Here is a 17,095-nt window from a genome sequence, read left to right as displayed (position 1 = left end):
TTCCAGTTGCCTACTATGTAAGAATATGTGCATGGCCACATATTGGCCTGCAGGGGTCTCTATTACCTCTGCTTCAAAGATTCTTTATCTTCTCTTGACTAAAAGATACTGTGTAAGGCCATTCCTTCCTTTCCTACTTAGTTCCGAGAGCAGTGACTCACTTTCTCCAGCCCACATTTTTCCCCAGAGTCTAGGGTTGGGGATGAGAATATCTTTGATGACTCTGATGCAAAGTCAATGAACCTTTTAAAAAAAAAAAGATTATCATCAAAGGTAACAGTGGCTGCTGATAAGCAAAGTGGATAGAGAATTCTTAAAATTTTGGTGGTGTGGTTTCCCGCGACACTAAAAAAGAAAGCAAAAAGACTATTTTTACTCAGCTAACAGCATAACAAGCAGTAACTTTATGCTGAACTGCTTGCAAAGACATTCCAGCTCTTCATGTTACCAAGTGACAGTCTCGGTGAAATGTCAAGAAGCTCCATTACTTAAGACTTAGGTCCTCTTCTGCATATATGTTATATACTTCAGTGAGATAGATCAATCCTCCTTCCCTCTAATATGAAAAGTCAAAAGAAAAAATATTTTTCCCTAAATGAGACAAAACAATTGAACTGACAGGTGCCTGACAAATAGGTATAAAGGAAAGTAAGTAAAGAGAAGTATGAAAAGTGATATTTTAACAGAAAATGTTCTAGGTATCAAAACTTCTGTTTAAATGACAGTCAGGATAGAATGTGTCTGACAAATCTAGTGCTAACAATATAATTAAACAGGATTCTATGAGGAGAAAAACCAAAACCTACATCTTGATACACTGTAAGTCATTTTCATATCATCCTGATGATAATGTATGTTTATATTCATGTACACAGATTATCATATACAAATATTAATGACACAATTGTAAAAATGACATGTCTTTACAATTAGATAATATAGGGCCAGGTGTTTAGCTCAGCGGTGTGTCTGCTTGGCAAACGTGAAGTCTTGAGTTTGGTCCCTGGTACCAAAAAATGAAAAATTAAGTTAATATAAATGCTTAGAGGTAGAAGGGCCTATCTTTTCAATAAGCTGTTGTGATCATTAAGTTTAGGTATCACAAACCAATCATGGAAAAATATACATAATGGCCTACCTAAATTGATAATATTTTGGGCCCAGAAACTAGGATCACAGTGAAACTGGATGGTGTTGTTGGTCACTGGGGATGCATCACACCTTGCACGAAGGAGGTGTCGCAACCGGTATGTAATCTAGAAGAAAGCACAGAGGAAATTGAGTATCAACAACTTTACTAAGTAAACATAATAAATGGTTTCTAGTATACACGTTAACACAGTAAACAACCACCTACAGGCTACAAAAATATAAAATATTTCATATGTTCCTTGCAAAACATATTACATCAAAGCTGGGCCTGGTGGCTCATGCCTGTAATCCCAGCAGTTGAGAGGCTAAGGCAGAAGGATTATTATGAGTTCGAGGTCAGTCTGTGCTACAAAGTGAGCTCAAGGCTGTCTCAAAAAACAAAAAAAACAAATTACATTTTTTTTGTCCTAACTCTAATCCATTTAATCACAACCTACACATTCTACCTCTCATTAAATTCAGTTGTCTCTACATTTAAAATACTGTATATGGGCAATCTGACATAAACTCTTTGAACAATGTCAGCACCACTCCCACAAAGCTCTGCATTTAGGAAGCTCTAACTGATCTCCTTTATCCATTTCCTTCCCTCTAACATCTATGCTGGATTCTCAATACAGCAGCTAGAGTGGCTATGTTAAAAATGTAAGTCATATCATGCCACACCTCTCCTGAAAAACCCCTTCATGTTCCCACTGTGCACAGACTGAAGTCCTCAGAGTGAAAGGCGTGCTCTATCTGGCCTCCATCACTTTTCAGACCTAATCTGCTCCAGTACTTCACTCTGACCCAGCTCTCAGGCCTCCTTGCTGACACTTCATAAAAGCTCCTGCATGAGTCTTGGCATGTGCTCTGGCAGAAACCATCTCCCTGAGTGCATGTGTAGTTTGCTTGTTCATTTCCTTTAGCTATCTGTCAACAGCACCTGCTTTCTATGGTCTCTCGGCTAATGAGAGTACATCCTTACACCAGGGTTTCCAGATCGCTCCTCTAATTTACTTTTGTCATGCTGTCTACCTGCACTAAAACGGAGTTGCCTGAAAGCAAAGACTTTCTTTTCCACTCCTTCAGTACTCAGAATGTTGCCTGCTTTAGGGCAGCATTCAATAAGTAACTGTATTCAGCAGTAAACTTGTGTCAATGCAACATTATCTCAAACAACTGTAATAAATTCTGGCTACAGATAACTTATATGGGGATGAAGGAGGGAGACTGTGTGGCACAGGGTTTAATAAGCAGCACTCAATACAATGTGCCTCTCCCCAAAGTTCACTCCCTTTCTTCCCTTTTGGCATCCTCTAACAATCCTGACAATAATAAAAGCTGATAGATAATATGTTAACCACAAGAATTACTCTAAGAACTTTCACTTACAAATAGCTTCATGATTTTATCATGTTCTATAACTTAGTCATTATGTTTAGTTTTTAATTCACAAAAATGGTATATATTTATAATGCAAAACATTTAATGAAATATGTATACTATGGAATGGTGACACTGAGCTAGTTAGTATGTTCATTACCTCACATATTTGTATCTGGGTGAGAACACTTAAAATCTGCTCTCAGCAAGTTTTATAATATACATATTATAGCCGGGCTTGGTGGCTCACGCCTGTAATCCCAGCACTCGGGAGGCTGAGGTGGGAGGATCGTTGTGAGTTTGAGACCAGCCTGAGCTACAAAGTGGGCTCAAGGCCAGCCTGAACTGCATAGCAAGACCCCGTAACAACAACAACAAAAAAGAATATACACATTATAATTAATCATAGTTGACTGTTATACAAACTTTCTGTTGAAGTTATACAAAGTGAAATTTATATCCTTAGATCAACATCGCCCCCACACTCCCTACCTGTTAATCACCATTCTATTCTGTGCTCCTATGAATTCAGTTTTATGCATTCGAGTGAGATCGTGCAATCTCTTTCTGTGCCAGCTTACTTTACAAAGCACAGTGCTCTCCAGGTTCCTCATGCTGTCACGACTGACAGGATGCTACAAGTCTGAGATCCCCACCCAAACTCACAGTGGTGGGATATTAGCAGGTGGGAACCAGAAGAGGTGATTACTCCACCCATGGATTAATGGCTCACCTCAACAGCAGGTCTGTAAAGACAACTAGTGTGGCACTGTTCCTTGCCTCATGATCCTTGTTGCTGCCCTAAACACTGCAGCAGAGTCCCCACAAGCAACCAATGCAGCCCCTTATTCAGTCTCCAGAACCATGGGCCAAAGTAACCTTTTATTCTTTGTAATTTCCCAATCTGGTATTGAGTTATATCAACAGAAAGGGAACTAACAGGATTTCTTTCACTGTAGCTATGTGCTACACTTTATTCATTCATCTGCTGACAGATGCTTGAGTTGGCTCCACATCTTGGTTATTATGAATAGCATTGCCATAAACATGGAAATGCAGGTATCTCTACGACACACTAACTCCACTTCCTTTGGATCTACACCCAGTAGTAGGATTGAGACAGCATGTATCAGTTCTGTTTTTAATTTTTTGAGGACATTTATGTCTTTCGATAATGGCTATACTAATTCACACTGTCACCAGCAATGTTTGAGGGTTTCCTTTTCTCCACATTTTGAATACCTGTCTTCATCTTTTTCACAATAGCCTTGCAATATTTCAAAATTACTTCAAATTGTAGAGAAACTGATAGAACACCCACATTGCCTTGATCAAAATTCCCCATTTGTACCAACTTAATTTCAAATCTACACAATTGCTCCTACACACATCACAAGTTATTACTGATCTTCACTTAAACCTTTTGAGAGAAAGATGCATACACAAAGTCCTATCTCCTATAAACATCCACTGCAAATACTCCCTAACATAATCAGTAAATTCAAATTCTACTACACACTACTATCCAAAGACATCAGTCAAACGATAACCATCCCAGTACTGGCTCTGCTCCATCATGCTATTAAGGAACCAAAGCTGCAGTTGCTTGCCACCTCTCTTAGTTTCTCCGGTCATTTTCTCTCTCTGCTGGACTTTAAAGATTTCAGGACCAACAATTCTGCAGGCTATCTTTTAAAAGGGGATGTGATTGATACTTCCGATAAGACTTACGTAAAAGCACTCTGTCAACAACACCCCATGCACGGTGTGTCAGGATGCAGAAGACATAGCACACAAATTATACAGATGCATACATATATACCTACAACCATTTCTACATTGGCACACATATGGGCATAAAACAAAATTCTCGTTCATACTTAATGCTGCCAATTCCAACCTTAGGGCCTTTTCTAGTCTTTCTAAGTATGCTCTCTGGAAACTTGGCTGCCATTAGTTTCAGTGCATTCCTTTATTACTTAATCCATTTATGATCTGACCAACAGAACTGGAGCCCAAAGGGTGCTGTCTGTCTGTCCTTCTTACCACCTCTTTATTGGCCCTCAGCATTTCATCTTTCTGGCTCCAGCCTATTGCTTGTGCCTCTCCCAATCCTTTGCACTAACCTGTGTCCTCAGTCACTATGCTGCTGCCTCTTTTCACCCTGGAAGGAGAGACACTGCCTAGTTCTTAATTTTTTCTCCTCAGACACACTACTAATTTAGTACTTCATATCATGACTCTAATGTGTGTAAACTAAATAACATTAAAATTTCTGGCTCAGAAAAAATAATGCGAATACTTCCTTAGAAGGAAATCAGTTTTAGTTAAAAAGGAACAATGAGACAAAACACTAGAATGTGAATACTTCTTTGCCCTTGAGGTTCTGTTTTAAATGATTTCTTTCTTTTATGATAAGATTTTATAACTTAGACATCAAGTAACTATTTCTTAATTAAGTTGTAGCAGGTCTAAAAATAGAGTGCTTAGAGTTAAGTATTCCAAGTCCTGAAAGAAAATAACCTCCAACCCAAATTGATGTATCCTAAAAAACTCTCTCTCAAAATTAATGGAGAAACAAGATGCTTCCATGACAAAGAGGAACTGGGGGAGGTCATGAGCACCAAACCAACCCTGCAAAGAATACTGATGGACATTATACAGAGAGTAAAAACAGTTTCAGGAACAGCAGCAGAGGGGGCCCACTGAACAGGGCAGACAGTGGAATGAAGGAGGAAAGTAGACAACCAATGGCAGAAAAATAACATGGAAGAGATGAGGCAGAGAAGGTTGGCCATAATCACTAATATGGATGGCCTCGATACACTAATAAAAAGAAACACAGGCAGAGTGGATTGTACGCTCTATATAAGAAATACAATTAATCGCAAGAGGGTTTACAGACTGAAAGTCAAAGATGAAAAAACAATGCTCTATGTGACAGGCAACTAGAAAAAAGTGAGGGTAGCTTGCATATCAGCTACAGATTGGTTAGAAAGCCATGACACTTTTATACAATGGAAAACTACTCAGCTATAAGGAAATAAAACCTTGAGGCTCTTGTAGGTAAATGGATACAACTTGAGATCATGCTCAGGGGTAAAAAGGTTCAGAATCACTTAGGTGAATAGCAGGTTGCCTTCCTAATTTATAAACTAAAGGAGTTATTGGGACATAAAATGTACAATACACTCTGTGAAAGTGAGGAACTGTCTAAAAAGGGAAGGCAGTGGTCATTGTTATATCTTTTATCATGATTTGAAACCGATATTGTTTTCATTGTTCTGTTTAGTTTAGTTTTATTCTGTTCCAGTTTGTCTACTTGTATTAGATTTGATGGCGTGGACAGCTATTCCAAAGATAGCAGGATATATTATGGTAACCATTTTTGATTTCCTGTTAACGTGATTTGAAGCCCTGTATTGCTTTCACTGTCTTGTTTTGACTAATTTTATTTGATTCTGTTATGTTTGACAGTATTAAGTCTGAGGGTATAGGCAACTATTCTGAAGACAATAAGATTCACTATGATAGCCATTCTAGTTTAACTATTATCTTCTTTTGAAGTCCTATAATATCTCCAAACTTTTTATTGTTTTTATTGATTTTGTTCTGTACTGTTTTGTTTAATTTTTCTCATACCTGACGATGTGGGCAATTCTTTTCAAGATAACAAGAGACATTATGGAAACCATTGTTGATCACCTCGTATTTTGTTTTTAAGCCATGTACTATATGTCCATCCTTTTGACTATTTTGTTTGGTCACATTTGCTTTTATTCTCTTCAAAAAAAAAAAAATTTAAAAAAGTGAACAGTTTGTGCTTTCATTGTTTGATCATGTTTTCATGCCTAAATCTTAACCTAAACAACTACTTCTAAGATAACAATATGCAATTTAATATATTAGTGTTAAATTTTCTGTTTTTTTTAAAATTTTGTATCATTGCTACCCTTTGTTTGCTTTTTAAGATTTAAAAAAATTAAAAAAAAAAAAAAAGGAAAAGAAAAAAGGGCAAAGGATCAGAGCAGCATTTCCTAAATGGAAGTGTGAGGGAAATCCCTTTTTTTTTGTCTTTTTCATTTTTATCGGTATCGGGGATCGAACTCACAACCGCCTGCTTGCAAGGCAGGTGCTTTGCCAATGAGCTAAATCCCCAGCCCCTGGGAAATTCTTGATATTGGCCTTCCTTAGCAATGATTTTTTTTTTTTTTTTTTTTGGGTTATCACACAAAAACTCAAGACAACAAAAAGCAAAAATAAACAAGATACCCAAAATTAAAATGTTTTAGCACAGCAAAGAAAATAAGTAAAAAGCAACTTAAAACTAAAAATAATTGCAAAACCATGTTTGACAAGGGTTAATACTGAAGATAAGGAACTCACATAACTCAACAGGAAAAGCTAAGTAACCTAATTAAAAAACTAGGTAACTATCTGAATAGACATGTTTCCCAAAGACAATAGACATATGAAAAGGCTGAACACTACAAATCAGCAAAGAAACACAAACTCACACAATGAGATACCACCTCACACTTGTTAGTGTGACAATAAAGATGATAGACACGGCAAAGTGAAGACAAGGAGGAAGAGAACTGGGTACTATTTGTGGGACTATAAATTGGTAGAACCACTGTAGAAAATATGGAAAATATGTCGGGCGTGGTGGCTCACATCTGTAATCCCCACACTTGGGAGGCTGAGGCAGGAGGATCACTGCAAATTCGAGACCAGCCTGGGCTACAAAGTGAGCTCAAGGCCAGCCTAAATTGCATAGTGAGACCTTGTCTCAAAAAGACAAAAAAGGCAGAAGATTTAGCTCAGCTGCACAAGCGCCTGCCTTGCAAACATAAGGTCATGAGTTCCATACCCAGTACCAAAAAAAAAAAAGGTAAAACATCCAAAGTGAAAGTCTGCACCATTCTCAGGAAGGCGGGAGAGGGGGCGGGGGGGGGGGGGATGCACTTGGAGGCAGCAGGTCCAGGAGTCTCACCGGGAGGTAATCCTCCCCGGAAGGCAGGGCTATAGGTCAGCTGCTGCCTGAGTGGGGACAGCCACACCCAAGCCTCTCTGAGAGACTCTGTGCCATTCTAGACCTCCAAGGGGTAGTGGGAATCCAGGCCTCACCAGGAAGTAATGGGCAGGGAAACCATATCATCTTCATTGTTTTTCATTATGTTTAATCTGAGGGCAGGAACAGCTATTTGAAAGATAACAAGACATATTATGGTAGCCATTTTTTATTTACTAGCACCCTGTTTTGAAGTCCTTTATTGCACTTACTGTTTTGGCTTTATTGTTTTTATTCTATTCTGCTCTGTTCAATTTTTAACTATGCCTGAAAGTATCTGCAACTATTTTGAAGACAACAAAAGGCATTATGGTAACTTCTGTTGGTTTTATAAGGTTTTGAAGTCTTGTATCACTTATACTGGTTTTTTATTGTTTTTTTTTTTTTTTTTTTTTTTTTTGGTGCTTTTCCCCTCTTGGTTTTATCATTTTTCAAATAAAAATTTTTAAAAAATCCAAAGTGTAACTACCATTTATATCACTCAGTAATTCCTCTGCTTAGTATATTCCCCCAAAAAACTTAAAAACCAGGTAATGATATCTCTGTTTACATGTGCACTGAAGCATTACTTGTTAACAGCCAACATAGAAAAACAAAGTACTCACTGATGGGAGAATCAGGAACCGGGAACTGTGTACATACTAATCTTGTATATAATGAAGTAATACTTAGCCTTTAAAAGGAGTCTGCCATTTGTGACCACAGGAACAAACCTCATGGATGTTATAAGTGAAATTAGACCAAAAATAAGCTAGATGATCTTTTTCTTTGGGGAGAGGTGGTCAAATACAAAACAACTAAGTAGAATGGCATTTACTAGGAGGAAAGAAAGAGCAGGGGTCACAATGTGCAGAAGGAGATCAAGGGTTACAAACTTGCTGTTAGCGTAATTCTAGAACTCTAAGGTACCGCACAAGACCATTTTATATGAATATTAATATCCATAATTGAGTGGTAATTTGCTTCACTGTAATAATTCCACTATGTATGTCAAAACAATGTTTTATTCCTCCATGTATCCTGCATGTATTAGTTTTTAAGAAGAATATAAAACTCATCATTTAAAAGATAATGTAAATAAACATGGCTATATTTGTAAGTTTAAGAACTCATGAACAGAATGATTCTTAACCTTTTTAAATATCTGAGAATAACCCGCAACTGGAGCTGTGTGTGTGTGTGTCAAATCGAGGAACCATTCTACCCCACTGAGCTACATTCCCACACCTTTTATTCTTTTAGACATGGTCCCGCTAAATTGCCTAAGCACAACTCAAATTTCTGATCCTCCTCTCTCAGCGTCCCTCAAAGTTGTGACTGAAAGCGCGTGCTACCACAGCCCGCTAGGCAACTGATTTTACTAACTACAGTTCCTATTAGTCAAGGTCTGCTTGAGTTCCACAGGAGTTTATTAAAGTTTAGAAAAGAATTCAACCAAGAAGCTGTATCATTTAAAAAAAAAAAAAAGAAGATGTATCATTGTTGTGTATGATTCATTGTACTAATTTCCCCTCGGTATGTAATACACAGAAGTATGCTCATCCCTCTGTCTCAGCAGATGGATACATATCAATCCCAATGCTATTTTTATTTTCTCCCACACATTAGATTCATAAACAAAAGAATAAGTTTTAAAATTATTAGGCGGTTGAATGAATGTTTCCCTGATTGTGTGAATTTGTTTTACATACATACACACAAAAATATTCATTATGGGTCAAGTTGAAAAAGTAAAATTATCAATTCTCTTTCCCTCTTTCTTCAGTTTGATTCTCAGAAAAATGAAAGTTGCAGGAAAGAGGAGGTATGCATTAATGTTTCTCCATAAAGCAGTGAAGAACAAAAAGGCTCAGGACTGAGATCTTATTACTGGTAATTTTGAAAGGGAAAAAAAATCATAAAAATTGAATACAATTCATGATTAGGAGTAATTTTAAAAAGTCACAAATCAATACCCAAATAGCCACTCAGTTTTTGAGCTACTTCATAAAAGCTTGTCTAAATGTACATTTCAGTACATTTAGGGCCTAGCATGCTGAAGGCCCTAGGTTCAAAACCCTAGTAACTGACAAAGCAAAAAAACCAAAACCAAATTGTGGGGAGCCACTGTGGATTACTTCAAAAGCTGAGGTGTCTTAGAGGACACATAAGGGCGTCAAGACTCCTGTCTGATGCAGGCCCATAATGGAGTACACACATGACTTAGCACAGACAACTGTACATGTGCCATATGGTTATGACAATAAACCTTGATAATAACCAATACATACAAACCAGACAATAAAGATGCTTTCTGTTGTAGATGTTTCTGATATCTGCTCCAAGTGCTTTCTTTTCCTTGGGGACTTCACCAAAGAAAATACCCCTGTACACCCCAGCCCACACACAAAAATACAGAACATTTCCTTATTTTAACTGATATAGACACTTTGTTACTTTACTCATAAAAACTAGACTCAGTGACAGAAAACTGATTTGAATGTCCTAACACTTTAGGGTACATCTCTGCTCTGTGTTTTTGTAGCAAGAACCAAGAAGATACTTAACCACCAGAAGCCAAGATGTATAAACATTCTTAAAAATTCTTGCTTGGCTTCACTTTATTAAAAATCTAATTGTCTCCATGACTAGGAACATTAGCATCAGGGCTCGTGTTGGAAACACACAGCTTGGCCTATGCCAGACCTGCCAGACCAACATCCCCTGGTGACTCACATGCAGTAACCATGCATTCAGATTATAGCCACAATAGCTCACGAATGGAAAATGCTTAGAATTAGACCCTGGAACCTATGAGTGAGCAATAAATGTTTACTATCATTATTTATTTATTATTTGTATTAACTTCAACTGCCATAAAGACAGAGTAACAGAAATGACAACACATTAAAATTGAAGGTATCCTAAAACATGCCAGTTAAATATTTCTCATCAATTAATACAACCAATATGTACAAAGCATCGAAGCATAAACAGATTAATGTGCGTATTGTTTTGCATTGCCCAGACTGGCCTCGTATTTCCAAGTATAAGCAATCTTTTGCCCCTGTCTGCCAAATAGTTGAGACTACAGGCCCACAGCACTGTGTGTGGCTCGTTTCTGAACTTTAGGCCTCCCAATGACTCTCCCATTTTCTTGTACCTTTTTAAAGAACATTAAGCACCATGCTGCATCTTACCAGTCGCTTGCTATATAGTAATGCAGTGCTGCTGCCACTGGAAACTGCCCATTTAGAAAAATGCATAACGTGCTCCAGCTGCTTAGAAAGCCCAGCCACTTCTTGCTGCTGCTGCATAAGTTTCATGCGATGGTCCTTTGCAAGGCTCTGAAGAAAAGACAGAAGTTTCAAAATCAGCCTCTCTACCTAACGTTCATTTCAATGGTCATGTTCAGGTAAACAAATTAGACCATCCTTTCAATGGACTCAATTAACAGGAACTGAAAATGTTCTTAGCATTTTCTCCCTTAGTACAAGTGGTCATGTTCACCCTCACAACAAAAACCTGCATTTCCAATGTTGCTTCCCAATTTTCCCACCCTTAGCCTCCAGTCTGGTTTTACATATTCTGGGCTTTAAGTCTCTTATATATCCATCTTGCCATATACAAGATGGACAAAAATAGTGGGTATGGTGGCTCACTCCTGTAATCCCACCATTCTGTTCTGGGAGGGGAAGGAAGGAGGATACCAAGATCCAGCTCAGCTAGGATAATATATGCAGGTGTACACTTAACACTAAAAATGGGGATGGAAATGAAGGCCTAGAGTTCAATCCCCAGTACAGGGAGGGGTGAGAAGGAGACACAAAAGCATGATTAACCGTAATAGAGTAAATATAAACTCAACATTCATGAATACAATAGATGTACAGTCCAGAGACCTGGTAAAGTTATCACTCCGATGAGTTAGTCACCTATGATTTTACCTTTTAGAGAGTCTAGTCTTAATTAAGTGTTACCTTGTACCCAGAATTATACAGTGTGGTAGATAACACTTATCCTTTTCATGTGCATCCAAAAACAACCAACCTAGTCTATTATTTCTCTCTCCCAAAAATGATCATAGGAGGCAACAGATACAATGAATAAGTGTGTTAATGCACTCTCAGAAAAGCAACCAAAACCCCCTATTTGACCTGGCAATGAAAAGAAAAGAGAAAGGAGCTTTCCTACTGGCTTGGACAAATAAAGCACCTCCTCCAACTTGGACTTATATTCTCAGGAAAGGATAAACTTAGATATCTGCTCATGTCTAGTCCAAATTTGGAATTCATGACAGCTAACCTGAAAGACAACTGAAGGGATTGTTTAAAAGTCAATGGCTTCCTGTATTTTCAGAGAGAAAACAATTTACCTAATAAGGAATTTCTGACTTCTTGAACTCCTCTAAGTGTTCTTTAGAAACAATCTAATGAAAATAGAAACTTGTTGACTTTGGGAGAGGTTTTAGCTTGAAAAACAGGTCCATGGTACCTTAGTCTTTTACATTAACAACTAATTGGATGTAGGCAAACAAAACTGATTACATTTACTTGCCTTAAAAAGGATTTTGTACCAGGAAAGGATATGAGATCTAGATATTTAAAAGGTAATATAATAAAATATAAGTCAAAGTTGATTAAAAATAATACAATGACCAAATTTACTTTTAAGGTTCAGTAGTTTGGTTATAGTTATTTCATTATCCTTTTGATTGTGATCTACAATATTCTGGAAACAGAGCCACAGTAATGTATAAATCAATAATCTTTGAGAAAACAAAAATCCCATTTGTTGAGCAGAGCTTTAAAAACTTCAAATTTTTACATGTATTTTAAAAAAAGCTACAAACAACAAAACAAAACTGTAGAACATTGAAAAGCAGTTGTTGGACTTGATAGTGAACACCTGTAATCCCAGCACTCTGAGGCTGGGACAAAAGGATTGCACAAGTTTGAGGCCAGCCTGGGCTATGTGGTGAATTAAAGGACAGCCCAAACTATACACTGTCTCAAAAAAAAAAAAAGAAAAAGAAAAACATAGTTAACTATAAATGGGGTAAACGGGGTCTAATTTCTTCTGCACAAAATGTTTCCTTACTAAATATCTTTTTCTAAAAGAAGAGATAATCTTTGTTTCCTATATTGTTTATAAATTACGGGAACGATTTTAAAAAAGGCATAGAACTTTCAGAAAGGCATTATTTTTCTCAATTCTTCAATTCCTAGATAATTTTATTTGCCTATTAATCTAAAACTGCTGCTTCACAACCATGAATTCTTTCCGTATTGGTATACTAAAATAATAACCAAAGATCATCAAAGTGATATCTATAAATGTTAACATATAATATATAACATGTAACCTTATAATATTTAAAGTCAAACATGAGTTTTGGGTGTTGACCTTCTTGTTTCTAAAAACATTGATGAAGATAGTAATATTTTTCTTACCTGCTGTTAGAAACAACTGTTCTAAACTGTCTTCAATACTACTCTATAAATCCTGTTTATAAGATTAAGATTATAAAATGTTTAGGGCAGGAGCTACATTATTTTACCTAATTTTTCACAAGGTTAAATAAACAACCATGTATTGCTTAACAGTGGGATACACATTCTAGGAAATGCGCCATTTGGCAATTTCACCACGGTGTGAACACCACAGTAACTTCCCAAAGCTGTGACGGCTAGGATGCCACTACACAATGCAATCTTAGGGACCACTGTTACACACATACTATGCTGTTGACACAACCATCACTAAGTGGCACGTAACTGTATGTACTCAAAGACTACATGTAATTAAGTATATCTGTCTAGAAAATTTCACTTAACTCCACACCTTTTGCAATGCAAAACTGTCATTTCAATGACTCTCTACAAAGACTCATCTCTCAACATTTGCAGACCTTGAAGCACAGCTATGCATCTTTGCTGTGAAGCAAACAATGAGGTGTGAGACATTCAGAGTATATAAAGGTATAAATACGAAGAACTTGGCAAAGGAAAACTCAGGAATGGAGAAAAAATGATACATCAAAAATGGAAATAATTATATGAAAAAGACTATTACCCTGAGGTCACAGACACATTAAAAATACTAGACTGACTCAAGCAACACAGAACTATTGCCTTCGAGAAGTAACTCACCTCTAGCTGGTGCAGCAAAGCTTTGCCTTTTTTATTTATTTCTACCATCAATGTAAAGATAGCAACTTTAATATCCTGCTCCACTTGCTTTTGATTTTGGTTTACTTCAATTATTCTGGAAGATAAATGAAAGAGAAAATCATTTAAAAACCAGAGACAGTTTTTCGTACAATATTTAATATGGGTATTTTAATGGCTAAATTAGACCAAAATATTTTCAATTTTCCCAATCTTTATTTTAGAAACCTTGACACTCATGAAGGGAATGAATTCACTGGGGGCAGGGGGGGGGTGTGGTTGGAAAGATTATAGTGATTCTCAGAATACTACAGTGCACCAAATTGGGATTTATACACAAGAAACATTTGGCACGGTGTGGTGGTTCACACTTGTAATCCCAGCACTCGTAAGTCTGAGGCAGGAGGATCGCAGCAAGTTCGAGACCGGCCTGGGTTACAAAGTGAGCTCAAGGCCAGACTGAATTGAATAGAGAGACTCTGTCTCAAAAAAAGATAAAAAGAAACTTTGGAAAAAGTTTTGCTGTATTCACTGCAATTAAGGGGCAGTAAAGAGTACACATGATACTCTGATCTTTAGCATGTGAACTGATACAGTTTTCAGGTCAGTTCAACAGTCTTTTCAACAATGATGCTAAAAGAATGAACATCTAGATCTAAACTTTGGGCTGGGGATGCAGCTGAGTGGCAGGAAGCCTGGCTAGCACATACAAAGAAGGCTCTGGGTACTGTCTGCAGCACTGGCTGAGGAAAAAAGTTAACCTGGAACAAAGCTCATATCATATGCACAACAGAAGAATAAGAAAAAGATAGATCGTTTATTTAAAATTATTTCATAATTCCTACCTTTGCCACTAGATGGTACAACTACCTTGAATTATGTCTACTCATTCAGTCATCACTCAGAGTCAAAAATCTTAAAACCTACCAATACTGTATTTGGGAGAATACACTACTCTGATTACTATATAGTGAAGAAATCATATTTGGTTAACCAGAGTTATGTGAGAGAAAAAGCTTTTTTAAAAAAAAGAACAAGGAGAATATTTTTTAAAAGGATAGGGAGCTGATAAAAAAGTAACAAAAACTAAAAAGCACACAATACAGTATATAGTAACATTCATATTAACATATGAATACATACAATGTATATTAATGACTTCATCCCTATAATCCCGGTATTCAGAAGGTTGAGGCTGGAGGATCACTGTGGAGCTCAAGGCCAGCCTGGGCTACACAGTGATGAGACCCATCCACCAGTCAATACAACTTATATTACTTTTACAATGAACATTAATTACATAATACTAAGATATAAATAAAAAGTAAAAATCACATGTAAGAATGTCTTTTAAGGAAATCTGGTAATATACAGGGAACTACCTTTAAAAAATCCCAAATTACTAAATGCTAAATATGTTCCAAAATGTTTAGAGTAACATTATGATGAACCACAAAGGTTGATACAGCTTCCCCAATATACAAAATTAAAAACCCCTGCAAGACCTCTTTTACTTTGGCTCTCTATTCAGAATTGCCAGACCTATTTAGGGAGTAGCATGTGACTTCTGCATGCAAACAAAAAGACAGGGATATAAGATTTAAATGTGTTAAGGTGCTAATTAAATGTCACCGTGTGCCCTGAAAGGGATAAGAAAATGGTTAGATACCACACTCCCCTCAAAAGATAGTGGTCTACTTCCTAATCAAAGAATTCTGAGACGTGCACCTTTGGACAGCTGATCAAATCCACAAACTATTATGCACTGTATCAGGCAATGAATAAAAGGTATGTGAAATAGGTTAACAATCTCTACTCTCCTCTGGTCCTAAAATTCCCACTTCTTTTCAATTAAAAGATCACACAGCTTACAGTGTTGAGGGGAACAGAGATCAAATGCTAATTATTTTATAACACTAGCAAAAATAGTTGAATGTGTTTAATTAAGTATTAGAATTTTTTAAGTATTAGCATTTCTTTGAAATTGGAAAACACAAGAAAATTATAAATTATCAATACATACCAAGTAAATTAGCTATTACTATTTATTATAACGTGTTTAAAATTTCATGGCTTAAAAACATACTTTCCAAGTGCCAGGCGTGGTGGTGCATGCCAGTAATCCTAGCACTCGAGAGGCTGAGGCAAGAGGGTCACTGAAAGTTCAAGACCAGCCTGGGCTATAAAGTGAGCACATGGCCAGACTGAACTGCCCAGTGAGACCCTGTCTCAAAACAAACAAACAAACAAACAAAAACCCATACTTTCCAACCCAAAGTTTCTAGCACATTTTTATCAACCATGTATAGTCATTGGATAGCGTACTACTCCTCTACTTACCTTTACAATGACTCAAGGAAAATGTTCTCTTCCACAAACAAACACACATTACATATATTATAGAAACATTATTTGTGATAACACCATAAATGCAAATTTACCTGTTTTGGATCTGATTGCCCGTATATTTTATGTATTTTGTTTTTTCCATCAGTTTTGTGATTAGTGTATCTATGATCACTTTCTGATTCTGAAAAGCTTCTTCAATAAATTGATATCTAAAGAAGGAAAGAAAAAAAAAAGTTTCATAAGTCTGTATAAGATGGTCATATCGACTTCCGGGAGAACATGGTGGAAAAATAACAGCAGCCACAGAGGCTCTCTGAGATTACCAGCTTAGAATCCAGGAGCAGTGCTGTGAGAGGGGAGATGTACCTTGCTGACAGAGGAACAAAGTAAGCTGAGAGAAACCAACTGGAAATGCAATCCTGATGCTATAACAGGAACAGATAAAATCTCACTGCGGAAGCTGGATCCTGTGCCATTGGAAGCCGCGATCTGAATTTCCTGCTGCCGATACTGCGGCCCAATCCGCACAGCAGGGAGAGAGGCGCACGAAAGCTGAGCGCGGGAATTGGCCCAAACGGCATTGAGAGCGGGACTGGCAGGGAGCCCTGCATCGACCTGCGGTGAGTGAGAGAAATGGGGACACTTTCACAGACTAGGAGCCTCCAACGGAGGACATTCTGTGAACAAGCAGACTAGCCAGAACAGGCCCTGCAGTGACTTTAGTCGCATATTCCCCTCTCAAGCGGGAGGGGTGGGGAGCGCTTGGCCTGGTGATGCCGCAGACTAAGATCCTGTAGGCTAGCCCAAATCAGGTCCCTGTGCCTGGCGGTGCACCCTAGCAGTGAAACATTCAGTAGGTTTACCTGGAGGGGCGGGCCAGCAGAGGCTGCCCAGGTCTGTGTCTCCCTAGTGCACTGCAGTGGGTGGGAACACCTAGCCCGCAGATTCAAACAAACTGCAACAGACCAAGAGAGAAAAACAAAAACAACAACAAAAAAAACCTGGG

The 17,095-nt window shown here is 37.5% G+C and overlaps 1 protein-coding gene across 2 annotated transcripts in view; it reads right to left on the bottom strand.

Moving 5' to 3' along the window:
* Trim24 (tripartite motif containing 24) overlaps positions 1-17,095 on the bottom strand; it is a 102,363-nt gene that overhangs the window by 28,203 nt on the left and 57,065 nt on the right. For both annotated transcript variants that reach the window (XM_063250557.1, XM_063250560.1), the window contains exons 5-8: positions 16,182-16,298; positions 13,723-13,837; positions 10,771-10,917; positions 1,139-1,256 (exon numbers count right to left, since the gene is read on the bottom strand). In XM_063250557.1, the coding sequence (XP_063106627.1) occupies positions 1,139-1,256; positions 10,771-10,917; positions 13,723-13,837; positions 16,182-16,298 (497 nt within the window). The remainder of the gene's footprint in view (positions 1-1,138; positions 1,257-10,770; positions 10,918-13,722; positions 13,838-16,181; positions 16,299-17,095) is intronic.

This window comes from Cavia porcellus, unplaced genomic scaffold (assembly GCF_034190915.1).
Source record: "Cavia porcellus strain 051 isolate PalLab524CR breed Dunkin Hartley unplaced genomic scaffold, mCavPor4.1 scaffold_6, whole genome shotgun sequence".
Lineage (NCBI taxonomy): Eukaryota > Metazoa > Chordata > Mammalia > Rodentia > Caviidae > Cavia > Cavia porcellus.
This window is presented reverse-complemented; position numbering and strand designations above follow the sequence as displayed.